Source organism: Salmo trutta, chromosome 34 (assembly GCF_901001165.1).
Source record: "Salmo trutta chromosome 34, fSalTru1.1, whole genome shotgun sequence".
Taxonomy (NCBI): domain Eukaryota; kingdom Metazoa; phylum Chordata; class Actinopteri; order Salmoniformes; family Salmonidae; genus Salmo; species Salmo trutta.
Window position 1 is genome coordinate 24432064 of NC_042990.1, and position 23939 is coordinate 24456002.

Consider the following 23939-nt stretch of genomic DNA (forward strand, 5'->3'; position numbering starts at 1 on the left):
AACAGCATCCGTTTGATCTCGTCAAAGTCAGCAGGGGCCAGGATCACCTCCTGTAGCGTGCCAGGCTCATCATGGTTCTGCTCCTCCACCTCCTTAGCAATCTGCATCAGTCTGGACTGCTCTGCCAACCCTCGGGCTGGTACCACACCAAGGAAATACCACGGGTACCTCTTTGTCTGGGGAGAGACTAGCGGAGATTAGCTGATGTGTGGTGAGTGTACCTTAAATATTCATTTTTATAGATTTTTTTTACTTAGATTTTATTTCACTTTTTCAATATAAAACAGAGCATCAAAACAGAAATGCAGAAACAAAAGCAAAAAATAACTCATGCCATAAGGTAGGAACAGAACAATATATGAAAGCAATTATGATATTGGCTTTCACCAAGGTATACTTAATACCTGGTTTGGCATACCTGGTTTGTGAAAGCTATCCATTTTTCCCATTTTCTTTCAAAAACTGTTTTTTTGAAGTCTTAAGGCATATGTCAAACTTTCCATGACATACATTATTTTAATTATATTTCTTTTTAGTTGTGTCATTGTTTTACAATCACAATTTCCGTGAGTATCGTGTGTATGGTTGAGTAAGAGGTGTGTAAGTGTGTGTGCCTCACCAGGTACAGCTGTCGGTGTCTGTATTTGAGGACGTGGCTGATGAGTAGAGCTTTTTCAATTTTGCTGCCACACGACACACACAGGTAGAAGGACACCTGGCCATCACTGCAACACTCTATCACTGCACTGAGACCTGTATACATAGACACACACACACACACAGAATGACAAAGCCCTTACTGTGGCACACACCACACGCTCGCTCACATACACACGCACAGTGAATACAGACTCACAGAGGTCGAAAGACAAAGGAACTAAGCACTGTTATCTGAACACACTCCTGAGACACTGACCGACCAGAGGCAGGCTGTTGTTGACGTAGTCTCTCAGGTTCTTGGTGGGGTGAAGGGAGTTCTCTGTGGCCCCTCCTATTCGTGTCACCTCTTGGCTGTGTCCTAGGACGGTCCCCTGGTACTCCACCTCACAGACACCTGAGAGAACACACACATACAATCATCTACTTCTGTCACCATTGCAGTCAATTCTGTGTGTCTCTCGATCTCAGTCTCACCAGCCAGGTTCTGTACATCTGGGGAGAACTGGACTCTGTGTCCATACAGGGAATCTGACAGAGGAGAGGACTACAGCAGTTAATAAATGTGTAATAACCCAAAAACAGAACTATGTTTGTACCATCTTGTAATTACAACTAAGTTACTATGTCTTTGACTACACTGTGTTGTTACATTGGTCAGTAGAAAGTCATGCTTCCTACCCTTTAAGGGGTCCACCTCAGGCTGGGTCTGAGGTTCCACCTTGGGGTCCACAGGCTCCTGTTTGATAATGACTGAAGGGAGAGGAAGAGAGGTTGAAACCTCACTGACCTCCATTGCTCTAACCAATACAGTAATTACATACTTTTAATCACTGTAAACTCTGACCAATACAGTAATTACATACTTTTAATCACTGTAAACTCTGAACAATACAGTAGCCACCAATCCAAGTAAGAGTACCATGTTGGACAATTCTAAACAATCTTATCCCTCCTCTCACCTGTGTCGTCTTGGTCCAGATGTGGTTCTGAGGAGTTCTGTGGCATCCAGGCTCTTTTTGGCTCAGTGTTCTGTGGTGTCTGGGAATTTATTGGGTCAGAATTCTTTGGCATCTGGGCTCTGATTGGCTCAATGTTCTGTGGTGTCTGGTCTCTGATTGGCTCAGAATTATGTGGTGTCTTGGCTCTTATTGGCTCAGGGACCATCTCTGTTCTCTCTGAGCTCTGGCTCAACTGGGGCTGATCCGGGTTCTGATTATCTGGCCGTCTGTCTGCGGTCTGTATGCACTGGCCTGACTCCAGCTGATCTCCAGTCAGTTTACCAGCCACTGTATCTGCTGTCTGCAGGGGATGATGGGGCTCAATCTGATCCATGGTCAGTTTATCCTTCACTCTGTGGTTCTGGTCAAAGCCCTGCTCCGTTGCTGGGTCAGGACCAACTGGGGGACAAAGCTGGTGTCTGCTTGCTGTGTGTAGACACAGGGCATTCTGATTCTGTTCCTGCAGCATGTACATGGCTACACACACAACAACAAAAAAAAAAATCAGTCAGCAGATCATCAAATACAATCAAATACACAGCACGAACCCACCGATGCACAGACATAGGCACACACACACCTTCGTAGAATGGAGCTGACTGCACAAGGTTATACCACATCTGATCCAGCAGCATCACCTAGGCAACACAACAGAGACAGGTACATTATGATCTATGAGTCCCATTCCAGTCTGCTGTGGCATCACAGATCGACCGACAAGTGTGGTTAGAAAATCCTGTAGTTGGGTCTTTTCTTACACAAACGGATAGAGGCTTGACTACCACCAAAACCAGCAGTATGCTTACAAATAACCGTTTCCCTGTCCAGAACCCTGTCCAGAACCCTGACCCCTAACCTCTAAAGCCTAATATATATATACACACACCTTATATATACACCTTATATATTCTCTGAAACTGGAAACACTTATCTCCCTCACTAGCCTTAAGCACCAGCTGTCAGAGCAGCTCACAGATCACTGCACCTGTACATAGCCCATCTATAATTTAGCCCAAACTACTACCTCTTCCCCTACTGTATTTATTTATTTTACTCCTTTGCACCATATTATTTATATTTTAACTTTGAACTTTCTTCAAACTACAAATCTACCATTCCAGTGTTTTTCTTGGCATACTTTATTTACTTTGCCACCATGGCATTTTTTTGCCTTTACCTCCCTTATCTCACATCATTTGCTCACATTGTATATAGGCTTATTTTTTTCTACTGCATCATTGATTGTATGTTGTTTTACTCCATGTGTAACTCTGTGTTGTTGTATGTGTCGAACTGCTTTGCTTTATCTTGGCCAGGTCGCAATTGTAAATGAGAACTTGTTCTCAACTTGCCTACCTGGTTAAATAAAGGTGAAATATATAAACACACACACACACATACATATATATACACACACACACACACACACACACACACACACACACACACCTTATACCTTATGTACGTAAGATACGCAAAATTATCTCCATTTTGCGTAGCTAATTGTAGTTCTTATGTTGCGTTCTGCGTAGGGTATAAATAAGCCTTAACCTTGACCCCATCTACACCCTAAACCATTTAATGACCCTGTGTTGACCAGGCACTGACCCCTGAACCCGAAGGTTTCCATGTTTACCTGTGCATCTAGATCCACCTCCAGTTGTGACAGTGCTGAAGCGACCTTCCTGAGGAGCTGTGGACTCGGAGGCTGCTGCTGCTCTCTCAACCAATCACAGCGCATTGGACTATACTGGGAAAACTGTTAAGAACACATTCACATTACACACACACACACACACACACACACACACACACACACACACACACACACACACACACACACACACACACACACACACACACACACACAGACTTTCGTAGTTGCTAGTGATGTCACTCACCATGTAGCACTGCTGGTGTTGTGTGCTGATGATGTGTTCACAGATGTGTGTACTGGAGAGAGTCTCAGCACAGCTTACACATATGAAAAACGTAGCCTGGGATATACCTCTACACTCCACCACACTGCTCAGACCTGGAACACACACAATATTTTCCCAGTATTCCATCTCCAGAATAAATCACTTTTCTCCAGGGTAACCCTGTATTTCCCACCAAAACAAGAAGTGTCATTCTAAAGCATATAAAACCATCCGACAGAATAATGTGCCATTCTAAGGTGTATTATACATAAAATTGCATTTGTTAGCTTACAAATAAAGTAATTGATAATCTCGCAAGGTCGTGTTTTAAATGTTAATTTATGTTATTGGGGTTTGAAACTGCCCGAACTAGTTCAAATGAACAAACCACTTTATAAAACAAATTTAAGGTATATCTTGGCCTTCTTTGTTAACGTAGGCATAGGCTATTCATAGGAATGTTATATCAGCACACGACATACAGTACAACAATAATGAATCAGGCTTTTCACAAAACAAAATGTTGGTCAAAACACATAGGCTAGCATACATCATATCGTAAATATAGCCACAGCATAAAATAAATGAAATGTGAGTCCTCTGTCTACATAAACTTGGCGTTGATGCTGAAGATGGGGAGCACGACCAAACAGATAACCAGTAGGGGCGCTGCTGAGGGGCGCTGCTGTGGGGGGCTGCTGTGGGGAGCTGCTGTGGGGAGCTGCTGTGGGGAGCGGCTGAGGGGCGCGGCTGAGGGGCGCTGCTGAGGGGCGCTGCTGAGGGGCGCTGCTGAGGGGCGCTGCTGAGGGGCGCTGCTGAGGGGCGCTGCGCAGCATAGTGGAGAAAGTGACGAAGATTGCACATCACTTTCACAAGTCAGGGGCCAGTGATGACGAGCTACAGGGACAGGCTACGTGGGGGTAGAGTTTAGGTAAGAGCACAAGATAAAATTGTAGATATTCCATAAAAATGAAAAAATCTGCCGTTTCCATCTACAGTCATTTACAACATTAACAATGTATACACTGTATTTCTGATCAATTTTTTTTGCTTTTCTTTCAAAAACAAGAACATTTCTAAGTGACCCCAAACTTTTGAACAGTAGTGTACATTGTAATATTGTTGTATGGTGGTATAAACATTTTGTATTGTGGATATGTAGTGGTGTAATAATGTTATATGCTGTACTGTTTTATACGTAAATGTAAGTGCCTTAATGTGTTTGGACCCCAGGAAGATTAGCTGCTGCGTGGCAACAGCTAATTGGGATCCTTAATAAATACAAATACAAACAGTTTTTGTGACAAAACTATTGGTAAAGTTGAAAATGCGATGGAAACACGTAGAATTTAGATTTTTAGTCGGTACATGAAAACTTAAGCAAAAGAATCTGTCGTCAATTGGATGGAAACCTAGTTACTGACTGAAAAATTAAACTGATGCACAACCAAATTTCGAAGCTGCAACCTTATGTATTTTACTATTCTAACTCTCAACATCGTTATTTGAGGGGGAGGGTTCTTCAACATCTTGAAGAACAATATGGCCTTAATGGCAATGTACTCTTATAATCTCCAGAAGAGGACTGGCCACCCTTCAGAGCCTGGTTCCTCTCCAGGGTTCTTCCAAGGCTCCTGCCTTTCTGGCGAGTTTTCCTAGCCACCATGCTTCTACATCTGCATTGCTTGCAGTTTGGGGTTTTAGGCTGTGTTTCTGTATAGCACTTTGTGACATCGGCTGATGTAAAAAGGGCTTTATAAATACATTTGATTGATTGATTGATGGGGCCCCTAGCGGCCCGGGGCCCTAAGAGACTGCTTATGTCGCTTATGCCTGGAGCTGGCACTGTTGCAATGGTATGTAGGAGAACCTGTCGCTCGTATCCATTTCTGCTAGAATTTCATCCAGTGCTTGCATAGGCTTGAGGTAAGACTGCATCTTGCGTTGGCTTGAGCTAAGACTTCACTTACTGAAGCCCCCACTACTCTCTCTGCACTTGTCTCGCATGTGTTCGGGGTGTAGGCCTGCATGTCAGATCAATCTACTTGTTGAACCGCCTGTAGGCTACACTTTATTCTCCCCTTGCAGATTTAGCATTCTGCCACGGTGGCATTCGTTTTACTGAAGCTCTGCTACACATCTGACATTTTCTGAATTAATAAAAGTAGTTACCCTACTGGAAGCTCAAAAGTTGTAGCCTATTTTGTTACCGTAGGCCTACTAACTGCATTTCAAGGCTAAAACTGCGTGTACAGTTTCAGCATAAACAATATGCATAAACAACACAATAGGCCTTTACAACAGCACACACTCTCACATACACTGAGCGTTGATTGATCATGCAGATAGCAGAGCAGAGAAGGCCGTGAGAAGCCAGATTTTGACATTGCATATAACAGTTCCATTTTACGTCATCCTGTTCATAGAAATCATTTATTATAATATACCGGTTTCTCGCAGTTATTTGTCCAGGGAAACTGGGTTCGGGGCGGGAAATCACTGTAACCTGGTTCCCTATTAAACCCTAACACACAATCTGAGAAATCGCTCTACATTCTACCAAACATCTTAGATCTGGAGCACGCACGCACACACACACACACACACACACGTGCACACACACAACTGACCTATGATCGGTTCTGTGTTGTGAAGGCCCTTCACTTTCAGGTACTTGGACAGGTGGCTGGGGCCGACAACCCTCTTTGCTGTGAGTGACACACCAGACAATCAATCAACACCAAGTATTATTAGAGTGACACATCATTCAGCCTATAAACACCAAGTATTCCTCAGAAAAACACAGTCAATCAATACATCCACTGTCACAAGAAGCCTTCTCTCACCTGCGGGTGTGTCCGGCAGCAGATACACCTCTGGAACACTGAGCCAGCTTGCTGGGGCCTGCTCGAAGTGTGTGTGTTCACCGTGCTGATGTGTGTGTTCACTGTGCTGATGTGTGTGTTCACCGTGACGATGTGTGTGTTCACCGTGACGATGTGTGTGTTCACCGTGACGATGTGTGTGTTCACCGTGACGATGTGTGTGTTCTTGGTCTTCGTCCGGTTCTGTTGGAGTACTGTACAGCATTGTGTCCATGGAGGTCACTGAAGAGAGAGAGGAAAGCTGTTTGAAACAGTCACCACAGACAAAGACAAAGACACAGACACAGACACTTACCCTGCCCTGTCACCCAGTGCTCTGTAGTCTGATGTAAGCTCTGAGATGCCAGGTATTCCGTCTGTCTGTCCCTCTCCGAGTAGTCCGCCTGTCTGTCCCTCTCCGAGTAGTCCGCCTGTCTGTCCCTCTCCGAGTAGTCCGCCTGTCTGTCCCTCTCCGAGTAGTCCGCCTGTCTGTCCCTCTCCGAGTAGTCCGCCTGTCTGTCCCTCTCCGAGTAGTCCGCCTGTCTGTCCCTCTCCGAGTAGTCCGCCTGTCTGTCCCTCTCCGAGTAGTCCGCCTGTCTGTCCCTCTCCGAGTAGTCCGCCTGTCTGTCCCTCTCCGAGTAGTCCGCCTGTCTGTCCCTCTCCGAGTAGTCCGCCTGTCTGTCCCTCTCCGAGTAGTCCGCCTGTCTGTCCCTCTCCGAGTAGTCCGCCTGTCTGTCCCTCTCCGAGTAGTCCGCCTGTCTGTCCCTCTCCGAGTAGTCCGCCTGTCTGTCCCTCTCCGAGTAGTCCGCCTGTCTGTCCCTCTCCGAGTAGTCCGCCTGTCTGTCCCTCTCCGAGTAGTCCGCCTGTCTGTCGCTCTCCGAGTAGTCCGCCTGTCTGTCGCTCTCCGAGTAGTCCGCCTGTCTCTCTCTCTCCGAGTAGTCCGCCTGTCTCTCTCTCTCCGAGTAGTCCGCCTGTCTGTCTCTCTCAGAGTATTCTAGATGAGTCTGTCGGTTTCTCTCGGTGTATACAGTCTGTAGGTCTCTCCCCGAGTATTCAATCCGTCTGTCTCTGTCCGAGTATTCCAGAAGAGTGTGTCTGTCTGGTATTTTTAGAAGCATCTGTGTCTCTCTGCATTCTGGGCTCTTCCTCTCCCACCACTCTGGACTCAGACAAGTCTCCCAGTCCTTCAAATGTGTTGAGCTCCTCAGAGCTGAGAGAGGTGCAGGAACAGGGACAGAGACTTCTGTCTCTCTCGTCTTCTCTGTGGACAAAGAGGGAGTGTGGGATGGTATGGAGGAAGAGAGGGAGGGTGAGGTAGATGGGGCAACTGTGGAAAGAGAGGTAGAAAAGGGGTTTGAGGGAGAGAGGGAGGGAGGGGGAGGTGTAGAGATGGGGAGAGGGATGGAAGTAAGGGATGGCTGATCCTGGAGGAACGGGGAAGGTACTTGTAGGGGTTCCTGGTCTTCTCCCAAAAACACTTGGAGAGAGAGAGAAGGGTGGAGAGAAAGAGCAACGTTATATTATGGCATTCAGGTAAAGAACCACACCCCCATGGACAGATAGAGATATTTCTGTGGCTCACCTGAGATCTGAACCAGGAGCCTCTGGGGCGTCTGGTCATTCGCCTCTGATAGACTGACAGGGGGAGGACACACTCCCTCGGTCTCACGCGACTCTGCCCCACACATACCTGAGAGAGATGAAACGATGAGTGGAGACACAGCAGATGCTTTAACTTGAGTTAAGAACAGTTTCAGCTAAAGAACAGTTTCAGCTAAAATACAGCTTCAGTAGAACACTTTCAGCCAAAGGACAGTTTCAGCCAAAGAACAGTGTCACGACTCTCCTGTGAGGATCCAAAGATCAGGTTACAATGGATCAACGTCCACCAGACCCCTCTCACCGCAGAGGGGAGTAGGGATTGATGTGGGGGTTTTATGACACCTCACGCCAATCGTAAATTGTATTCAGCAGGGAACTATTTTTGGTCTTCAGGAGTGGTGATTGGAATGTTTCTTTGTTAGACATTTTGCGTCCCAAAAACTCTTAACGTCCAAAAGTGAACACTGGGACAATATTTCTAAACATCCGGATGTGGGGAATGATGAGACATGGTCTATGGAACATTAATGTCTATTTTGTGACAATTGTATAACTAAAATATTGTAACTTGAAGAGATTTTACAAAGGCCAACAAAACCCCATTTCAAGAAGTTTTAGTTTCAACAGAGATAGATGACGAACGACGGCATTCAACACGTAAATACATTCATTACTTCTAATTCCAAAACGGGCGGTGGTTCGTGTGCAAGGTATATGATTAACGTGAAGACAGTCCTAGAATGTATCCATGATAAATGTCCCATTTTCTCTCTCTATTTTCCCCAACCCCTTTCTCCATCTCTGTGAAATAGGCAGTCATATGTGGTCCGTCCACTAGGGACTTTAGTCTAATCTACGTGTGTATGTGTATTCTGTGTTATTATTTATTTAGTTAGTAAATAAATCATTCAATTAATTTGTGTAGTACTGAATGACGAGCAAAGGTTTGGGTTCTTGCGGATCCTAAATCAGGTAACAATTAAACATAGTTTGTTTTAAATGTACCCCTTTTTACAGTCCTGTTCCATCGCTGCAACTCCCGTACGAACTCGGGAGATGCGAAGTTAGAGATCCATACGTCACGACCCAGCCAAGCTGCACTGCTTCTTGACACAACGACCACTTAACTCGGAAGCCAGCCGCACCAATGTGTAAGAGGAAACATCGTACACCTGGCAACCGCATTAGCGTGCATTGTGCCTGGCCCGCCACAGGAGTCGCTAGTGCGCGATGGGACTGGAACATCCCTGCCGGCCAAACCCACCCCTAACCCGGACAAACTTTATTTGTCACATGCGCCGAATACAACAAGTGTAGACTTTACAGTGAAATGCTTACTTACAAGCCCTTGACCAACAGTGCAGTTCAAGAAGAGTTAAGAAAAGATTTACCAAGTAGAACATTTAAAGTAATAATAAAAAAGTAACACAATAAGAATAACAATAATGAGGTTATATACAGGGGGCACCGGTACCGAGTCAGTGTGCGGGGGTACAGGTTAGTTGAGGTCATTTGTACATGTAGGTGGGGGTGAAGTGACTTAAACAGCAAGTAGCAGTAGTGTACAAAAAGGGGGGGGGTCAATGTAAATTGTCCAGTGGCGATTTCATTAATTGTTCAGCAGTCTTATGGCTTGGGGGTAGAAGCTGTTGGTCCTAGACTTGGCGCTCTGGTACCGCTTGCTGTGCAGTAGCAGAGAAAACAGTCTATAACTTAGGTGACTGGAGTCTCTCACAATTTTATGGGCTTTCCTCTGACACCGCCTATTATATAGGTCCTGGATGGTAGAAAGCTTGGCCCCAGTGATATACTGGGCTGTTCACACTACCCTCTGTAGCGCCTTACGGTCAGATGCCGAGCAGTTGCCATACCAGGCGGTGATGCAACCGGTCAGGATGCTCTCGATGGTGCAGCTGTAGAACCTTTTGAGGATCTGGGGACCCATGCCAAATCTTTTCAGCCTTTTCCTGTAGTCCACGATCAGCTCCTCAGTCTTGCTCACATTGAGGGAGAGGTTGTTGTCCTGGCACCACACCGCCCAGTTCTCTGACCTCCTCCCTATAGGCCGTCTCATTGTTGTCGGTGATCAGGCCTACCACTATCATGTCGTCAGCAAACTTAATGATGGTGTTCGAGTCGTGTTTGGCCACACAGTTGTGGGTGAACAAGGAATACAGGAGGGGAGTAAGTACACACCCCTGAGGGGCCCTAGTGTTAAGGATCAGCGTGGCAGACGTGTTGTTGCCTACTTTTACCACCTGGGGACGGCCCGCCAGGAAGTCCAGGATGTTTAGTCCCAGAGACCTTAGCTTAGTGATGAGCTTCGTGGGCACTATGGTGTTGAACGCTGAGCTATAGTCAATGAACAGCATTCTCACATAGGTGTTCCTTTTGTCCAGGTGAGAAAGGGCAATGTGGAGTGCGATTGAGATCCTCTGTGGATCTGTTGGGGCGGTATGCGAATTGGAATGGGTCTAGGGTGTCAGGGAGGATGCTGTTGATGTGAGCCATGACTAGCCTTTCAAAGCACTTCTTGGCTACGGACGTGAGTGCCAAGGGGCGGTAATCATTTAGGCAGGTTACCTTCGCGTCCTTGGGCACGGGGACTATGCTGCTTGAAACATGTAGACATTACAGACTCGGCCAGGGAGATGCTGAAAATGTCAGTGAAGACACTTGCCAGTTGGTCCGCGCATGCTTTGAGTACACATTCTGGTAATCCATCTGGCCCAGCGGCTTTGTGAATGTTGACCTGTTTAAAGGTTTTGTTCACATCGGCTACCAAGAGCGTTATCACACAGTCATCTAGGACAGCTGGTGCTCTCGTACATGCTTCAGTGTTGCTTTCCTCGAAGCGAGCATAAAAGGCATTTAGCTCGTCTGGTTGCTCACATCACTGGGCAGCTCGCGTGTGGGTTTTCCTTCGTAGTCTGTAATAGTTTTCAAGCACAGCCACATCCGAAAAGCGTCAGAGCCGGTGTAGTAGGATTCAATCTTAATCCTGTATTGACGCTTTGCTTGTTTGATGGTTTGTCGGAGGGCATAGCGGGATTTTTTCTAAGTGCCCGGATTAGTCTCCCACTCTAGCCTTTAGCTCGATGCGGATGTTGCCTGTAATCCATGGGATATGTACGTACAGTCACTGTGGGGATCACGTCGTCGATGCACTTATTGATGAAGCCGTTGACTGAGGTGGTATACTCCTCAATGCCATTGGATGAATCCTGGAACATATTCCAGTCTGTGCTAGCAAAACAGTCCTGTAGTGTAGCATCCGCACCATCTGACCACTTCCCTATTGAGCGAGTCACTGGTACTTCCTGCTTTAGTTTTTGCTTGTAAGCAGGAATCAGGAGGATAGAATTATGGTCAGATTTATCAAATGGAGGGCGGTGGAGAGCTTTGTATGCATTTCTGTGTGTGGAGTAAAGGTGGTCTAGGATTTATTTTCTCTGGTTGCACATGTGACATGCTGGTAAAAATTTGGTAAAACTGATTTAAGTTTGCCTGCATTAAAGTCCCCGGGCCACTAACAGTCATCAGATTAATATAAGCCAAGTCACAACAAAAGTTGACACCAGAATCTGTGAACCCACTTTTATGTTCTCGGCACGATTCGTAGAGAATATAGGGGCTGTGCTTTTTACTGGTTGGTTCTCCTTTGTGTATCTCATTCCAACACTCACACACCCTAGTGCTGCCCCCCACAGTTTCAGTACAACAGTTTCAGCTAAAGAACAGTTTCAACATCAGGAATACAACTTCAGGTGATTGACTTCAGTTTCTCCTCTAAGGAGTCAGATATTACGCGTTCTGTTGAAACTCTAGCCTCAGATGGCTTATACTTACCTTGAGCTGGACATTGGGCTGCATCGGGATTGGACAAGGGAGCTGTCTGTCTCAGATCCTCTGGGTTGTGATTGGTCGAGGGAGCTGTGTGTCTCAGGTCGCATGGCTCTTGTTGCCGTCTGATGATGGCTTGCAGTTTACTCACACCTGTTGATCAAGACCACAATAACAACCATATATCAACCACAGTAATTCAAAGAAAGATTAACCCATTTAGAATGTTATTTTGTGCATCTCTGAGCGATGTTCTATCGATTCCTGGGGTCATTTCATGTTTATCTTAGCTATTGCAGTTCACGCAGGCAGAAATACAACTTGTCATACCGGCTGTATTTCTGCCTGCAATAGCCCAGATACATATGAAAACATGACCCCTCAAACCGATACAACAGCGCCCAGAAATGCACAAAAAACAATATAACATTCAAAATGGGGTGGATTTTTCCTTTGTCCAAGCTTACCTTCCTCCACAGGAAAGGACAACAGCTCTTTGTACTCATCAGCTTCCACTTCTACCTTCTGTTACACAGAGAGAGAACATCAGCAAATGTGTTTGGTGCTAGTGGAGTGTGAGATTGGAGCTAGTGTGAGTTTGGTGCTAGTAGAGCGTGTGAGTTTGGCGCTAGTAGAGCGCGTGAGTTTGGCGCTAGTAGAGCGCGTGAGTTTGGCGCTAGTAGAGCGCGTGAGTTTGGCGCTAGTAGAGCGCGTGAGTTTGGCGCTAGTAGAGCGCGTGAGTTTGGCGCTAGTAGAGCGCGTGAGTTTGGCGCTAGTAGAGCGCGTGAGTTTGGTGCTAGTAGAGCGCGTGAGTTTGGTGCTAGTAGAGCGTGTGAGTTTGGTGCTAGTAGAGCGCGTGAGTTTGGTGCTAGTAGAGCGTGAGTTTGGTGCTAGTAGAGCGTGAATTTGGTGCTAGTAGAGTGTGAATTTGGTGCTAGTAGAGTGTGAATTTGGTGCTAGTAGAGTGTGAATTTGGTGCTAGTAGAGTGTGAGTTTGGTGCTAGTAGAGTGTGAATTTGGAGCTAGTAGAGTGTGAATTTGGTGCTAGTATGAGTTTGGTGCTAGTAGTGTGTGAGTTTGGTGCTAGTAGTGTGTGAGTTTGGTGCTAGTAGTGTGTGAGTTTGGTGCTAGTAGAGTGTGAGTTTGGTGCTAGTAGAGTGTGAATTTGGTGCTAGTAGAGTGTGGATTTGGTGCTAGTAGAGTGTGAATTTGGTGCTAGTAGAGTGTGAGTTTGGTGCTAGTAGAGTGTGAGTTTGGTGCTAGTAGTGTGTGAGTTTGGTGCTAGTAGAGCGTGAGTTTGGTGCTAGTAGAGCGTGAATTTGGTGCTAGTGTGAGTTTGGTGCTAGTAGAGCGTGTGAGTTTGGTGCTAGTAGAGCGTGTGAGTTTGGTGCTAGTAGAGCGTGTCAGTTTGGTGCTAGTAGAGCGTGTGAGTTTGGTGCTAGTAGAGCGTGTGAGTTTGGTGCTAGTAGAGCGTGTGAGTTTGGTGCTAGTAGAGCGTGAGTTTGGTGCTACTAGAGTGTGAATTTGGTGCTACTAGAGTGTGAATTTGGAGCTAGTAGAGTGTGAGTTTGGTGCTAGTAGAGTGTGAATTTGGTGCTAGTAGAGTGTGAGTTTGGTGCTAGTGTGAGTTTGGTGCTAGTAGAGCGTGAGTTTGGTGCTAGTAGAGTGTGAGTTTGGTGCTAGTAGAGTGTGAGTTTGGTGCTAGTAGAGTGTGAGTTTGGTGCTAGTAGAGTGTGAGTTTGCTGCTAGTAGAGTGTGAGTTTGGTGCTAGTAGAGTGTGAGTTTGGTGCTAGTAGAGCATGAGAGTTTGGTGCTAGTGGTGTATGTGTTTGGTGTTAGTGTGAGTCTGTGTGTGTCTGTGGGACCTAAAATAGTTTGAATTTAATTTACAGGAAAGAGGCACACAATTTTCCTGTAACAGTACGCAACAGTCAACAGGGTTCATCATGCTTTGTGACAGAGACAACCTGACTGACGCAGGAAGCAGGCCCCAATGAACGAAGCACAGACACCTTCCACCCCGACAATTGTAAACTTTCAGTGTGTGTGTGTTGACCTGCATGCCCATTCCTGCGTCTCTGTCGACCTTCTCCAGGTGAACGGCCATTTTGAACAGCTTCTTCTCCATCTCCACCGGGCTGGAGGTCCAACCAGGGTACTTCAACCTCTACAAAAGACAACAAGCGAAATTTAATGCATGTCAAACATCCCCAAAATAAATGGTTATCGATTGACATCCCTGTAATGATGCACACCTTACTAAATAAAGATTGACTTAAAAACACACGCACCACATAGTTGTGTCGGTGGCTGAGGCTGGTCATGTGATCAGTAATAGCGTGTTTCATCCTGACAGAACATAGCTGACAGTAGTACTGTTTCCTTCTCCTGTGGGACACCTGGACCAGGAAGTTCACACCTACACACACACACGCACAGGTCACTTCAAAATAGTATTACGGTCCAAACTTGAGATACTGTCCAAACTGAGAGACTGATGAACCAACCAATGGCAGCCTTGATAACAGGAATACTGACCAACCACAGGGTTGCTCCTCCTCTTGTTCCTCTTCTCTCCTCTAGGGGGCTGGGACGGTACTGTGGAGTCAACCGGTTCCTCTTTCACAGTGAGAGGTGAGCTGTTCTGGCTCTGCTGGGCAGTCCCTGAAACACACACAAAACCATTCACAGGAGGTGAGTGTGTGTATGTTTGTGTGTGTGTGCGTGCATGTGTGTGTTTGTGTGTGCGTGCGTCTTACCTTCAGTAGTGGTTGTGTCTCCAGCAGCTGGTTCTCTCTTTACCACCTTCATAACAGAACAGATCATATGATTGATGTACGTTTGATTGATTGGTTTATTGAGAGATTGATTGGTTGATGAATTCATTATTTGATGGAGGAGTTTGCTGTGGGTTGTCCCGTTCCCTCCTGTGTCTCCAGTTCAGTGTATTGATAAGGGCAGTAATCAGACAGATATTGATTTTGAAGGGTTTTAACCATATAGTCTGTTAAAGGAGCAATCTGCAGTTGCTACACTACTGATATTGATTCTTGAAGAATAGAACTCAAACGCCTCATGAACTGTTGTATCCATCAGAACCCAAACTATAACATGCTGACCACGCCGCTCGCGTCACAAAATAAATGTACACAAATGTTATTCAATCATTGCACCCACACTGTCCGTGCGCGTCAACGAGCATCTGCGTAGCCAGGCGCTAAAATAGAATTTGGTTCCATTTGTGACGCTTGATGCGCTGCAAGTCCCGCCTCTCCCATCTCCTCATTGGTTTTTAGGAGCATATACCCACATGGGTGATTGAAAGATGAACTGAGGTCCACACTCCAATCAACTTGGTGGTGGTAATGCACCTTAAAGTTGGTTTCCAACCACCATATAAAGTCCAAAGAAGAAGAAGCCTGAAGGAGGAGAGATTTCATTTCTAGTACTAGGTTTACCCTTTTATCTGTGGATTAATTGTCGAAGTAGTGGACCTTGTGCATTTCAGGTCAAATAACAACCCAATGATTATATCCCAGGACAAATTAGCTAGAAACATCAAGCTAGCTAGCTAAATTACCATAAATGTTTAATGCTTTTTGACCTGTCCCCAAATTAATGTAGTTGGTTCAGAGTTTGTTTTGACATTTCAACCTGCGTGTCCTGATGGCGTCTGGTGTAGGAGGACAAAATCAACCTGCGTGTCCTGATGGCGTCTGGTGTAGGAGGACAAAATCAACCTGCGTGTCCTGATGGCGTCTGGTGTAGGAGGACAAAATCAACCTGCGTGTCCTGATGGCGTCTGGTGTAGGAGGACAAAATCAACCTGCGTGTCCTGATGGCGTCTGGTGTAGGAGGACAAAATCAACCTGCGTGTCCTGATGGCGTCTGGTGTAGGAGGACAAAATCAACCTGCGTGTCCTGATGGCGTCTGGTGTAGGAGGACAAAATCAACCTGCGTGTCCTGATGGCGTCTGGTGTAGGAGGACAAAATCAACCTGCGTGTCCTGATGGCGTCTGGTGTAGGAGGACAAAATCAACCTGCGTGTCCTGATGGCGTCTGGTGTAGGAGGACAAAATCAACCTGCGTGTCCTGATGGCGTCTGGTGTAGGAGGACAAAATCAACCTGCGTGTCCTGATGGCGTCTGGTGTAGGAGGACAAAATCAACCTGCGTGAGCGGTCTGGTCAGCACGTACTCCAATGTTTTTTAGCAAAATAAAGTAAACAAACATGATTAAAACCATAACTTTTGATATCATGGATGGTCAGTCCTTGTCTATGAATTTGAGAGTGGGTACATTTCTCAAGCGCCACCGCTCAGCTTTTTACCAAAACATTTGTGCGGTGAACCAGTTCGTTATGGTTTCAGCTATGGATCGTCTGTTTAAACCACATCGTCTGTTTAACCCACATCGTCTGTTTAACCCACATCGTCTGTTTAAACCATACAGTCTATTAAAAAAATAAAAAGAGTCTGTTTTAACCATAATGCAGTTTACACACCAGAAGTACCTTTAAATCCTTGTGGGTTACCCAGTATGTTAGAGGCACACCAGTCAACCCTAAGGAGCCTAGGGCCCTTTGCAATGTAACTGCAAGGCCTTGTGAGCCTGTTAGACCACCATACGTTACAGTCCAAGTTGTTATCTGGGGGACGTCAAAGTTAGAATGACTGACCCCCTTCCCCCAATACGGCAAGAAACATCTGGTATTCATTTACATTTGGTTGGTCCATCGAGATTTATGACTGTTTATGCATAGATTCCACAGGAGGCAGAGACTCTCCTATATACACTGCTGTTTGGGTTTGTTGACTTGTTTGTATGCTTCCCGGCTTTATTAAAATATTTATTCAAGTGTTTGTTGTTCTCAATTTCTTAAAAACCGTCAAGACTCAGAACCCTACAATTAGATGATTATATGTTATAGATTATCGTGGGTTGTCCCGTTCCCTTCTGTGTTTTCAGTTCAGTGAATTGATAAGGGCAGTGATCAAACAGATATTGATTAGATGATTATAGGTTATTAATTACCGTGGGCTGTCCTAGTCCCTCCTGTGCCTCCAGTTCTGCAGCTCTCACTCTGAGCTCCTCATGAAGAGGCCCCGCCTTCACCGTCAGCTCTGGGCTCACTGGCCAATCAGCAGCCAGCTCAGGGTACACTAGTTTCTATGACAACACAGTCCAGTGGGAAATGTCACTTACTGAGTTCAGTATGTATGGAGCATGAACATGAAACACAAATCAGACCTGGGTCAAAAATCAGCTCCAGTCTTTGAAAATACACTACATGACCAACAGTATGTGGACACCTGCTCGTGGAACATCTCATTCCATAATCATGGGCATTAATATGGAGTTGGTCCCCCCTTCGCTGCTATAACAGCCTCCACTCTTCTGGGAAGGCTTTCCACTAGATGTTGGAACATTGCTGTGAGGACATCCTTCCATTCAACCACAAGAGCATTAGTGAGGTCGGGCACTGATGTTGGGTGATTAGGCCTGGCTCGCAGTCAGCGTTCCAATTCATCCCAAAGGTGTTCAATGGAGTTGAGGTCAGGGCTCTGAATAGGCCAGTCAAATTCTCCACACCGATCTCAACAAACCATTTCTGTATGGACCTCGCTTTGTGCAAAGCTGGCATTATCATGCTGAAACAGGAAAGGGACTTCCCCAATATCTTGCCACAAAGTTGGAAGCACCGAATCAATCATCAGTAGTGAATGTTTTTACACGCTACGCACCTTCACCACTCGTCTGTCCCCTTCTGTGAGCTTGTGTGGCCTACCATCTCGTGGCTGAGCCGTTGTTGCTCCTAGATGTTTCCACTTCACAATAACAGCATTTACAGTTGACCGGGGCAGCTCTAGCAGGGAAGAAATGTGATGAACTGACTTGTTGGAAAGGTGGCATCCTATGACGGTGCCACGTTGAAAGTCACAGAGTTACGCCATTCTACTGCCAGTGTTTGTCTATGGAGATTGCGTGGAGGTGTGCTTGATTTTATACACCTGTCAGCAATGGGTGTGGCTAAAATGGCCGAATCCACTAATTTTAAGGGTTGTCCACATACTTTAGTATATATAGTGTATTTGACTCAGGTCTGGACAGAATGTAGTTATGGTGTGTGTGTGTGCGTGTGTATGTAGTGTGTGCGTGTGTGCATATGTAGTGTGTATGTATGTAGTGTGCGTGTGTATGTATGTAGTGTGCGTGTGTGTATGTATGTAGTGTGTATGTATGTAGTGTGCGTGTGCGTATGTATGTAGTGTGTATGTATGTAGTGTGCGTGTGCGTATGTATGTAGTGTGCGTGTGCGTATGTATGTAGTGTGCGTATGTATGTAGTGTGCGTATGTATGCATGTAGTGTGTGTTTGTATGCATGTAGTGTGTGTGTGTTTGTATGCATGCAGTGTGTGTGTTTGTATGCAGTGTGTGTGTTTGTATGCAGTGTGTGTGTTTGTATGCATGTAGTGTGTGTGTTTGTATGCATGTAGTGTGTGTGTTTGTATGCATGTAGTGTGTGTGTTTGTATGCATGCAGTGTGTGTGTTTGTATGCATGCAGTGTGTGTGTTTGTATGCATGCAGTGTGTGTGTTTGTATGCATGCAGTGTGTGTGTTTGTATGCATGCAGTGTGTGTGTTTGTATGCATGCAGTGTGTGTTTGTATGCAGTGTGTGTGTTTGTATGCAGTGTGTGTTTGTATGTAGTGTGTGCGTGTGTGCATATGTAGTGTGTATGTATGTAGTGTGCGTGTGTATGTATGTAGTGTGCGTGTGTGTATGTATGTAGTGTGTATGTATGTAGTGTGCGTGTGTGTATGTATGTAGTGTGTATGTATGTAGTGTGCGTGTGCGTATGTATGTAGTGTGCGTATGTATGTAGTGTGCGTATGTATGTATGTAGTGTGTGTTTGTATGCATGTAGTGTGTGTGTGTTTGTATGCATGTAGTGTGTGTGTGTTTGTATGCATGTAGTGTGTGTGTGTGTTTGTATGCAGTGTGTGTGTGTTTGTATGCAGTGTGTGTGTTTGTATGCATGTAGTGTGTGTGTTTGTATGCATGTAGTGTGTGTGTTTGTATGCATGTAGTGTGTGTGTTTGTATGCATGTAGTGTGTGTGTTTGTATGCATGTAGTGTGTGTGTTTGTATGCATGTAGTGTGTGTGTTTGTATGCATGTAGTGTGTGTGTTTGTATGCATGCAGTGTGTGTGTTTGTATGCATGCAGTGTGTGTGTTTGTATGCAGTGTGTGTTTGTATGCAGTGTGTGTTTGTATGTAGTGTATGTATGTATGTAGCGTGCGTATGTATGTAGTGTGCGTGCGTATGTATGTAGTGTGCGTTTGTATGTATGTAGTGTGTGTGTTTGTATGCATGTAGTGTGTGTGTTTGTATGCATGTAGTGTGTGTTTGTATGCATGTAGTGTGTGTGTTTGTATGCATGTAGTGTGTGTGTTTGTATGCATGTAGTGTGTGTGTTTGTATGCATGTAGTGTGTGTGTTTGTATGCATGTAGTGTGTGTGTTTGTATGCATGTAGTGTGTGTGTTTGTATGCAGTGTGTGTGTATGTATGTAGTGTGTGTTTGCATGTAGTGTGTGTTTGCATGTAGTGTGTGTTTGCATGTAGTGTGTGTTTGTATGTAGTGTGTGTTTGTATGTAGTGTGTGTTTGTATGTAGTGTGTGTTTGTATGTAGTGTGTGTTTGTATGTAGTGTGTGTTTGTATGTAGTGTGTGTGTGTACGCCCGTCCAGCATAACTTCTCTGGACGGTTCTAACTTAGAATTTGTGGACAACTACAAATACCTAGGTGTCTGGTTAGACTGTAAACTCTCCTTCCAGACTCACATCAATCATCTCCAATCCAAAGTGAAATCTAGAATTGGCTTCCTATTTCGCAACAAAGCATCCTTCACTCATGCTGCCAAACATACCCTCGTAAAACTGACCATCCTACCAATCCTCGACTTCGGCGATGTCATTTACAAAATAGCCTCCAATACCCTACTCAACAAGCTGGATGCAGTCTATCACAGTGCCATCCGTTTTGTCACCAAAGCCCCATATACTACCCACCACTGCGACCTGTACGCTCTCGTTGGCTGGCCTTCGCTTCATAATCGTCGCCAAACACATTGGCTCCAGGTCATCTACAAGACCCTGCTAGGTAAAGTCCCCCCTTATCTCCGCTCACTGGTCACCATAGCAGCACCCACCTGTAGCATGCCCTCCAGCAGGTATATCTCTCTGGTCACCCCTAAAGCCAACTCCTCCTTTGGTCGCCTCTCCTTCCAGTTCTCTGCTGCCAATGACTGGAACGAACTACAAAAATCTCTGAAACTGGAAACACTTATCTCCCTCACTAGCTTTAAGCACCAGCTGTCAGAGCAGCTCACAGATCACTGCACCTGTACATAGCCCATCTATAATTTAGCCCAAACTACTACCTCTTCCCCTACTGTATTTATTTATTTTATTTATTTTGCTCCTTTGCACCATATTATTTATATTTAACTTTGAACTTTCTTCAAACTACAAATCTACCATTCCAGTGTTTTTCTTGCTATACTTTATTTACTTTGCCACCATGGCATTTTTTTGCCTTTACCTCCCTTATCTCACCTCATTTGCTCACATTGTATATAGTCTTATTTTTTTCTACTGCATCATTGATTGTATGTTGTTTTACTCCATGTGTAACTCTGTGTTGTTGTATGTGTCGAACTGCTTTGCTTTATCTTGGCCAGGTCGCAATTGTAAATGAGAACTTGTTCTCAACTAGCCTACCTGGTTAAATAAAGGTGAAAAAAAAAAAAATAATGTAGTTTGTGTGTATGTAGTGTGTGTTTGTATGTAGTGTGTGTTTGCATGTAGTGTGTGTTTGTATGTAGTGTGTGTGCCTGTGTGCAGTCTGTAACCCACTATGTAGTGGTAGCGGTGTCGAGCAGAGATTAGGTGTCCAATGAGGGATGACGTAAACATCCTGTGAGAACAGCAGCGGCAGAGGAAGTAGTCACCATGTTTGTCTGGCAACTCTGTCAACATACTGACACCTGGAGGAGAGGGGGAGAGAGATAGGAGGGATGAGAAACACAGGTACTAATTTCTCATCTAAAGTTAACTATGAAGTGCACATTAAACAATCACACACACACTTACCGATGACAGGCTGTGTCCTGGTGGAGGCATTCAGGTAGGACCACAGAGCTGTAGAGGTCATGGTGGGGTTGCTGACCTCCGACACCTGGGGTGAGGGGTCAGGGCTGACCTTGGGTGAGGGGTCAGGGCTGACCTGGGGTGAGGAGTTAGGGCTGCCCTTGGGTGAGGGGTCAGGGGGTTCAGGGCTGACCTGGGGTGAGGGGTCAAGGGGTTCAGGGCTGACCTGGGGTGAGGGGTCAGGGGGTTCAGGGCTGACCTGGGGTGAGGGGTCAGGAGGTTTAAGGCTGACCAACAGTCGGGGGTCAGGTGAAGGGTCACCATTTATGACCTTCATTACAATGTTCAGGCCTGGAGAGACGAACCAACACACAGTTGAAAATGTTAAATTATTCACAGACAGTAGTGAGAGACAGTAGTGACAGACAGTAGTTATAAAAAGTACCAGTAGCAGTATTATTGACTCACCAATGGGAAAGGATCTTTCTGCAACAAAATTGTATGTGTGTGCATCCAACTCCGCTACCTACACACACACACACAAACACACACACACACACACACACATTAGTGATGCACGGGATGACTCATAACTCGCAGTATAACCGCGGGGAGGACGGGTTTAGGGTCATTAAATATTGTATGGATAAAGGGCGGGTTGAATAAGCAGAAAACAATACCTTAAAAAATCCATGAATGTATAATTTACATTTTTGTCATTTAGCAGACACTCTTCTCCAGAGAGACTTACAGGAGCAACTAGGGTTAAGTGTCTTGCTCAAGGGCACATTGACAGATTTTTCAACAAGTCAGCTCAGGGGTTCAAACCAGCAACCTTTCAGTTACTGCCCAACACTCTAAACCACTAGGCTACATGAGTGTATTATTGTTTAATGTGCACTTCATAGTTACCTTTTGGTGAGAAATTAGTGTGTGTTTCTCATCTCTCTTTGCCTCATTAGTGCATATGCCTAAGCTTTAGGGCCTAACTGTGTACACGCCAAATAGCCGACACGCTAATCACCAAAGGCTTTTGGGAACGGGCAGAAAAAGTTTACGTCAATCCACGGAGGCAAAAAGGACAATGTCGGAGTGAGACAATGTCTGAGTTTAATTCAATAAGAGAAAAGCTGTGAAAGGAGTGTTGAAAATAAAGAGAAGGGCCAGAAAAGTAATGTTTGAGGGAGATTGGGTGAAGTTGTAGAGAATAATAGTGTGATGTGTGATAATTGTGAGGCGCCATACAAATTCGACAGTCACAAGACGGGGACTTCAAATAGGCCTATGGCATGTCAAGGGAACTGTAGCCTACTGTTCAGATGGGTTAAATGGAAACTGAAATCTGGACACTGACTGTAGGTCTATAACCTCTCACATAGTCCTAACATTAAAACGCTACAATGTAAGCAAAATTGACACAGGAATTCCTTTCAGCATCCTGAGAGAATGTGAACGCTCAGTTATATACCATCTGTAGAGGGGCTATCTTGATCAGCATCATAAAATATGATAGTATTTCATGCACATTAAATATTCATCCAAACTGAAATCTTATCAGAAACACGTTGGTTCGTTTTCACAGCTTTCTATTTCCTTACCACCAGTCAAACTGATGTCATTTGGAAATTTGGCACAGAAAATCGTAAAAAAAATAAAAATAATTAAATGTACTGCATTTTCTCCCCCGTGCCTAAACGTCTTTGCTTCGCGAAAAAAGATGAGAGAACTTTACCGATGTCAACTAGATTGAAGCGTTCATTCTATTGATTTCTGACATTATGTTTATTAGTGTTCTAGGGCAACATATAATGACAGAAGAGTTGACTATCAAATAGCCTATCAAAATGTCGGAAATTATGAGCAGAAACACACACACACACACACACACACACACACACACACACACACACTTGAAGTCGGAAGTTTACATACACTTAGGTTAGAGTCATTAAAACCCGTTTTTCAACCACTCCACAAATTTCTTGTTAACAAACAATGGTTTTGGCAAGTCGGTTAGGACATCTACTTTGTGCATGACACAAGTAATTTTTCCAACAATTGTTTACAGACAGATTATTTCACTTATAATTCATGGTATCACAATTCCAGTGGTTCAGAAATGAACATACACTAAGTTGACTGTGCCTTTAAACAGCTTGGAAAATTCCAGAAAATTAGGTCATGACTTTAGAAGCTTCTGATAGGCTAATTGACATCATTTGAGTCAATTGGAGGTGTACCTGTGGATTTATTTCAAGGCCTACCTTCAAACTCAGTGCCTCTTTGCTTGACATCATGGGAAAATCAAAAGAAATCAGCCAAGACCTCAGAAAAAAAATTGTAGACCTCCACAAGTCTGGTTCATCCTTGGGAGCAATTTCCAAATGCCTGAAGGTACCACGTTCATCTGTACAAACAATAGTATGCAAGTATAAACACCATGGAACCACGCAGCCGTCATACCACTCAGGAAGGAGATGCGTTCTGTCTCTTAGAGATGAACATACTTTGGTGCGAAAAGTGCAAATCAATCCCAGAACAACAGCAAAGGACCTTGTGAAGATGCTGGAGGAAACGGGTACAAAAGTATCTATTTCTACAGTAAAACGAGTCCTATATCGACATAACCTGAAAGGCCGCTCGGCAAGGAAGAAGCCACTGCTCCAAAACCGCCATAAAAAAGCCAGACTACGGTTTGCAACTGCACATGGGAACAAAGATTGTACTTTTTGGAGAAATGTCCTCTGGTCTGATGAAACAAAAATAGAACTGTTGGGCCATAATCACCATCGTTATGTTTGGAGGAAAAGGGGGGAGGCTTGCAAGCCGAAGAACACCATCCCAACCGTGAAGCACGGGGGTGGCGGCATCATGTTGTGGGGGAGCTTTGCT

The 23939-nt window shown here is 45.0% G+C and overlaps 1 protein-coding gene across 1 annotated transcript in view; it reads right to left on the minus strand.

The window, feature by feature from the left end:
* LOC115173231 (uncharacterized) overlaps positions 1–23939 on the minus strand; it is an 88829-nt gene that overhangs the window by 18556 nt on the left and 46334 nt on the right. Inside the window, exons 34-56 of the mRNA XM_029731148.1 lie at positions 21516–21573; positions 21051–21398; positions 20814–20944; positions 16925–17059; positions 14649–14694; positions 14428–14553; positions 14181–14308; positions 13946–14056; positions 12357–12414; positions 11896–12042; positions 8027–8134; positions 6761–7921; positions 6427–6687; positions 6211–6288; positions 3560–3693; positions 3295–3417; positions 2239–2296; positions 1620–2135; positions 1339–1410; positions 1135–1188; positions 917–1054; positions 620–753; positions 1–176 (exon numbers count right to left, since the gene is read on the minus strand). The exon at positions 1–176 is cut by the window's left edge and continues 8 nt beyond it. Coding sequence (XP_029587008.1) covers positions 1–176; positions 620–753; positions 917–1054; positions 1135–1188; positions 1339–1410; positions 1620–2135; positions 2239–2296; positions 3295–3417; positions 3560–3693; positions 6211–6288; positions 6427–6687; positions 6761–7921; positions 8027–8134; positions 11896–12042; positions 12357–12414; positions 13946–14056; positions 14181–14308; positions 14428–14553; positions 14649–14694; positions 16925–17059; positions 20814–20944; positions 21051–21398; positions 21516–21573 — 4301 coding nt within the window. The remainder of the gene's footprint in view (positions 177–619; positions 754–916; positions 1055–1134; positions 1189–1338; positions 1411–1619; positions 2136–2238; positions 2297–3294; positions 3418–3559; positions 3694–6210; positions 6289–6426; positions 6688–6760; positions 7922–8026; positions 8135–11895; positions 12043–12356; positions 12415–13945; positions 14057–14180; positions 14309–14427; positions 14554–14648; positions 14695–16924; positions 17060–20813; positions 20945–21050; positions 21399–21515; positions 21574–23939) is intronic.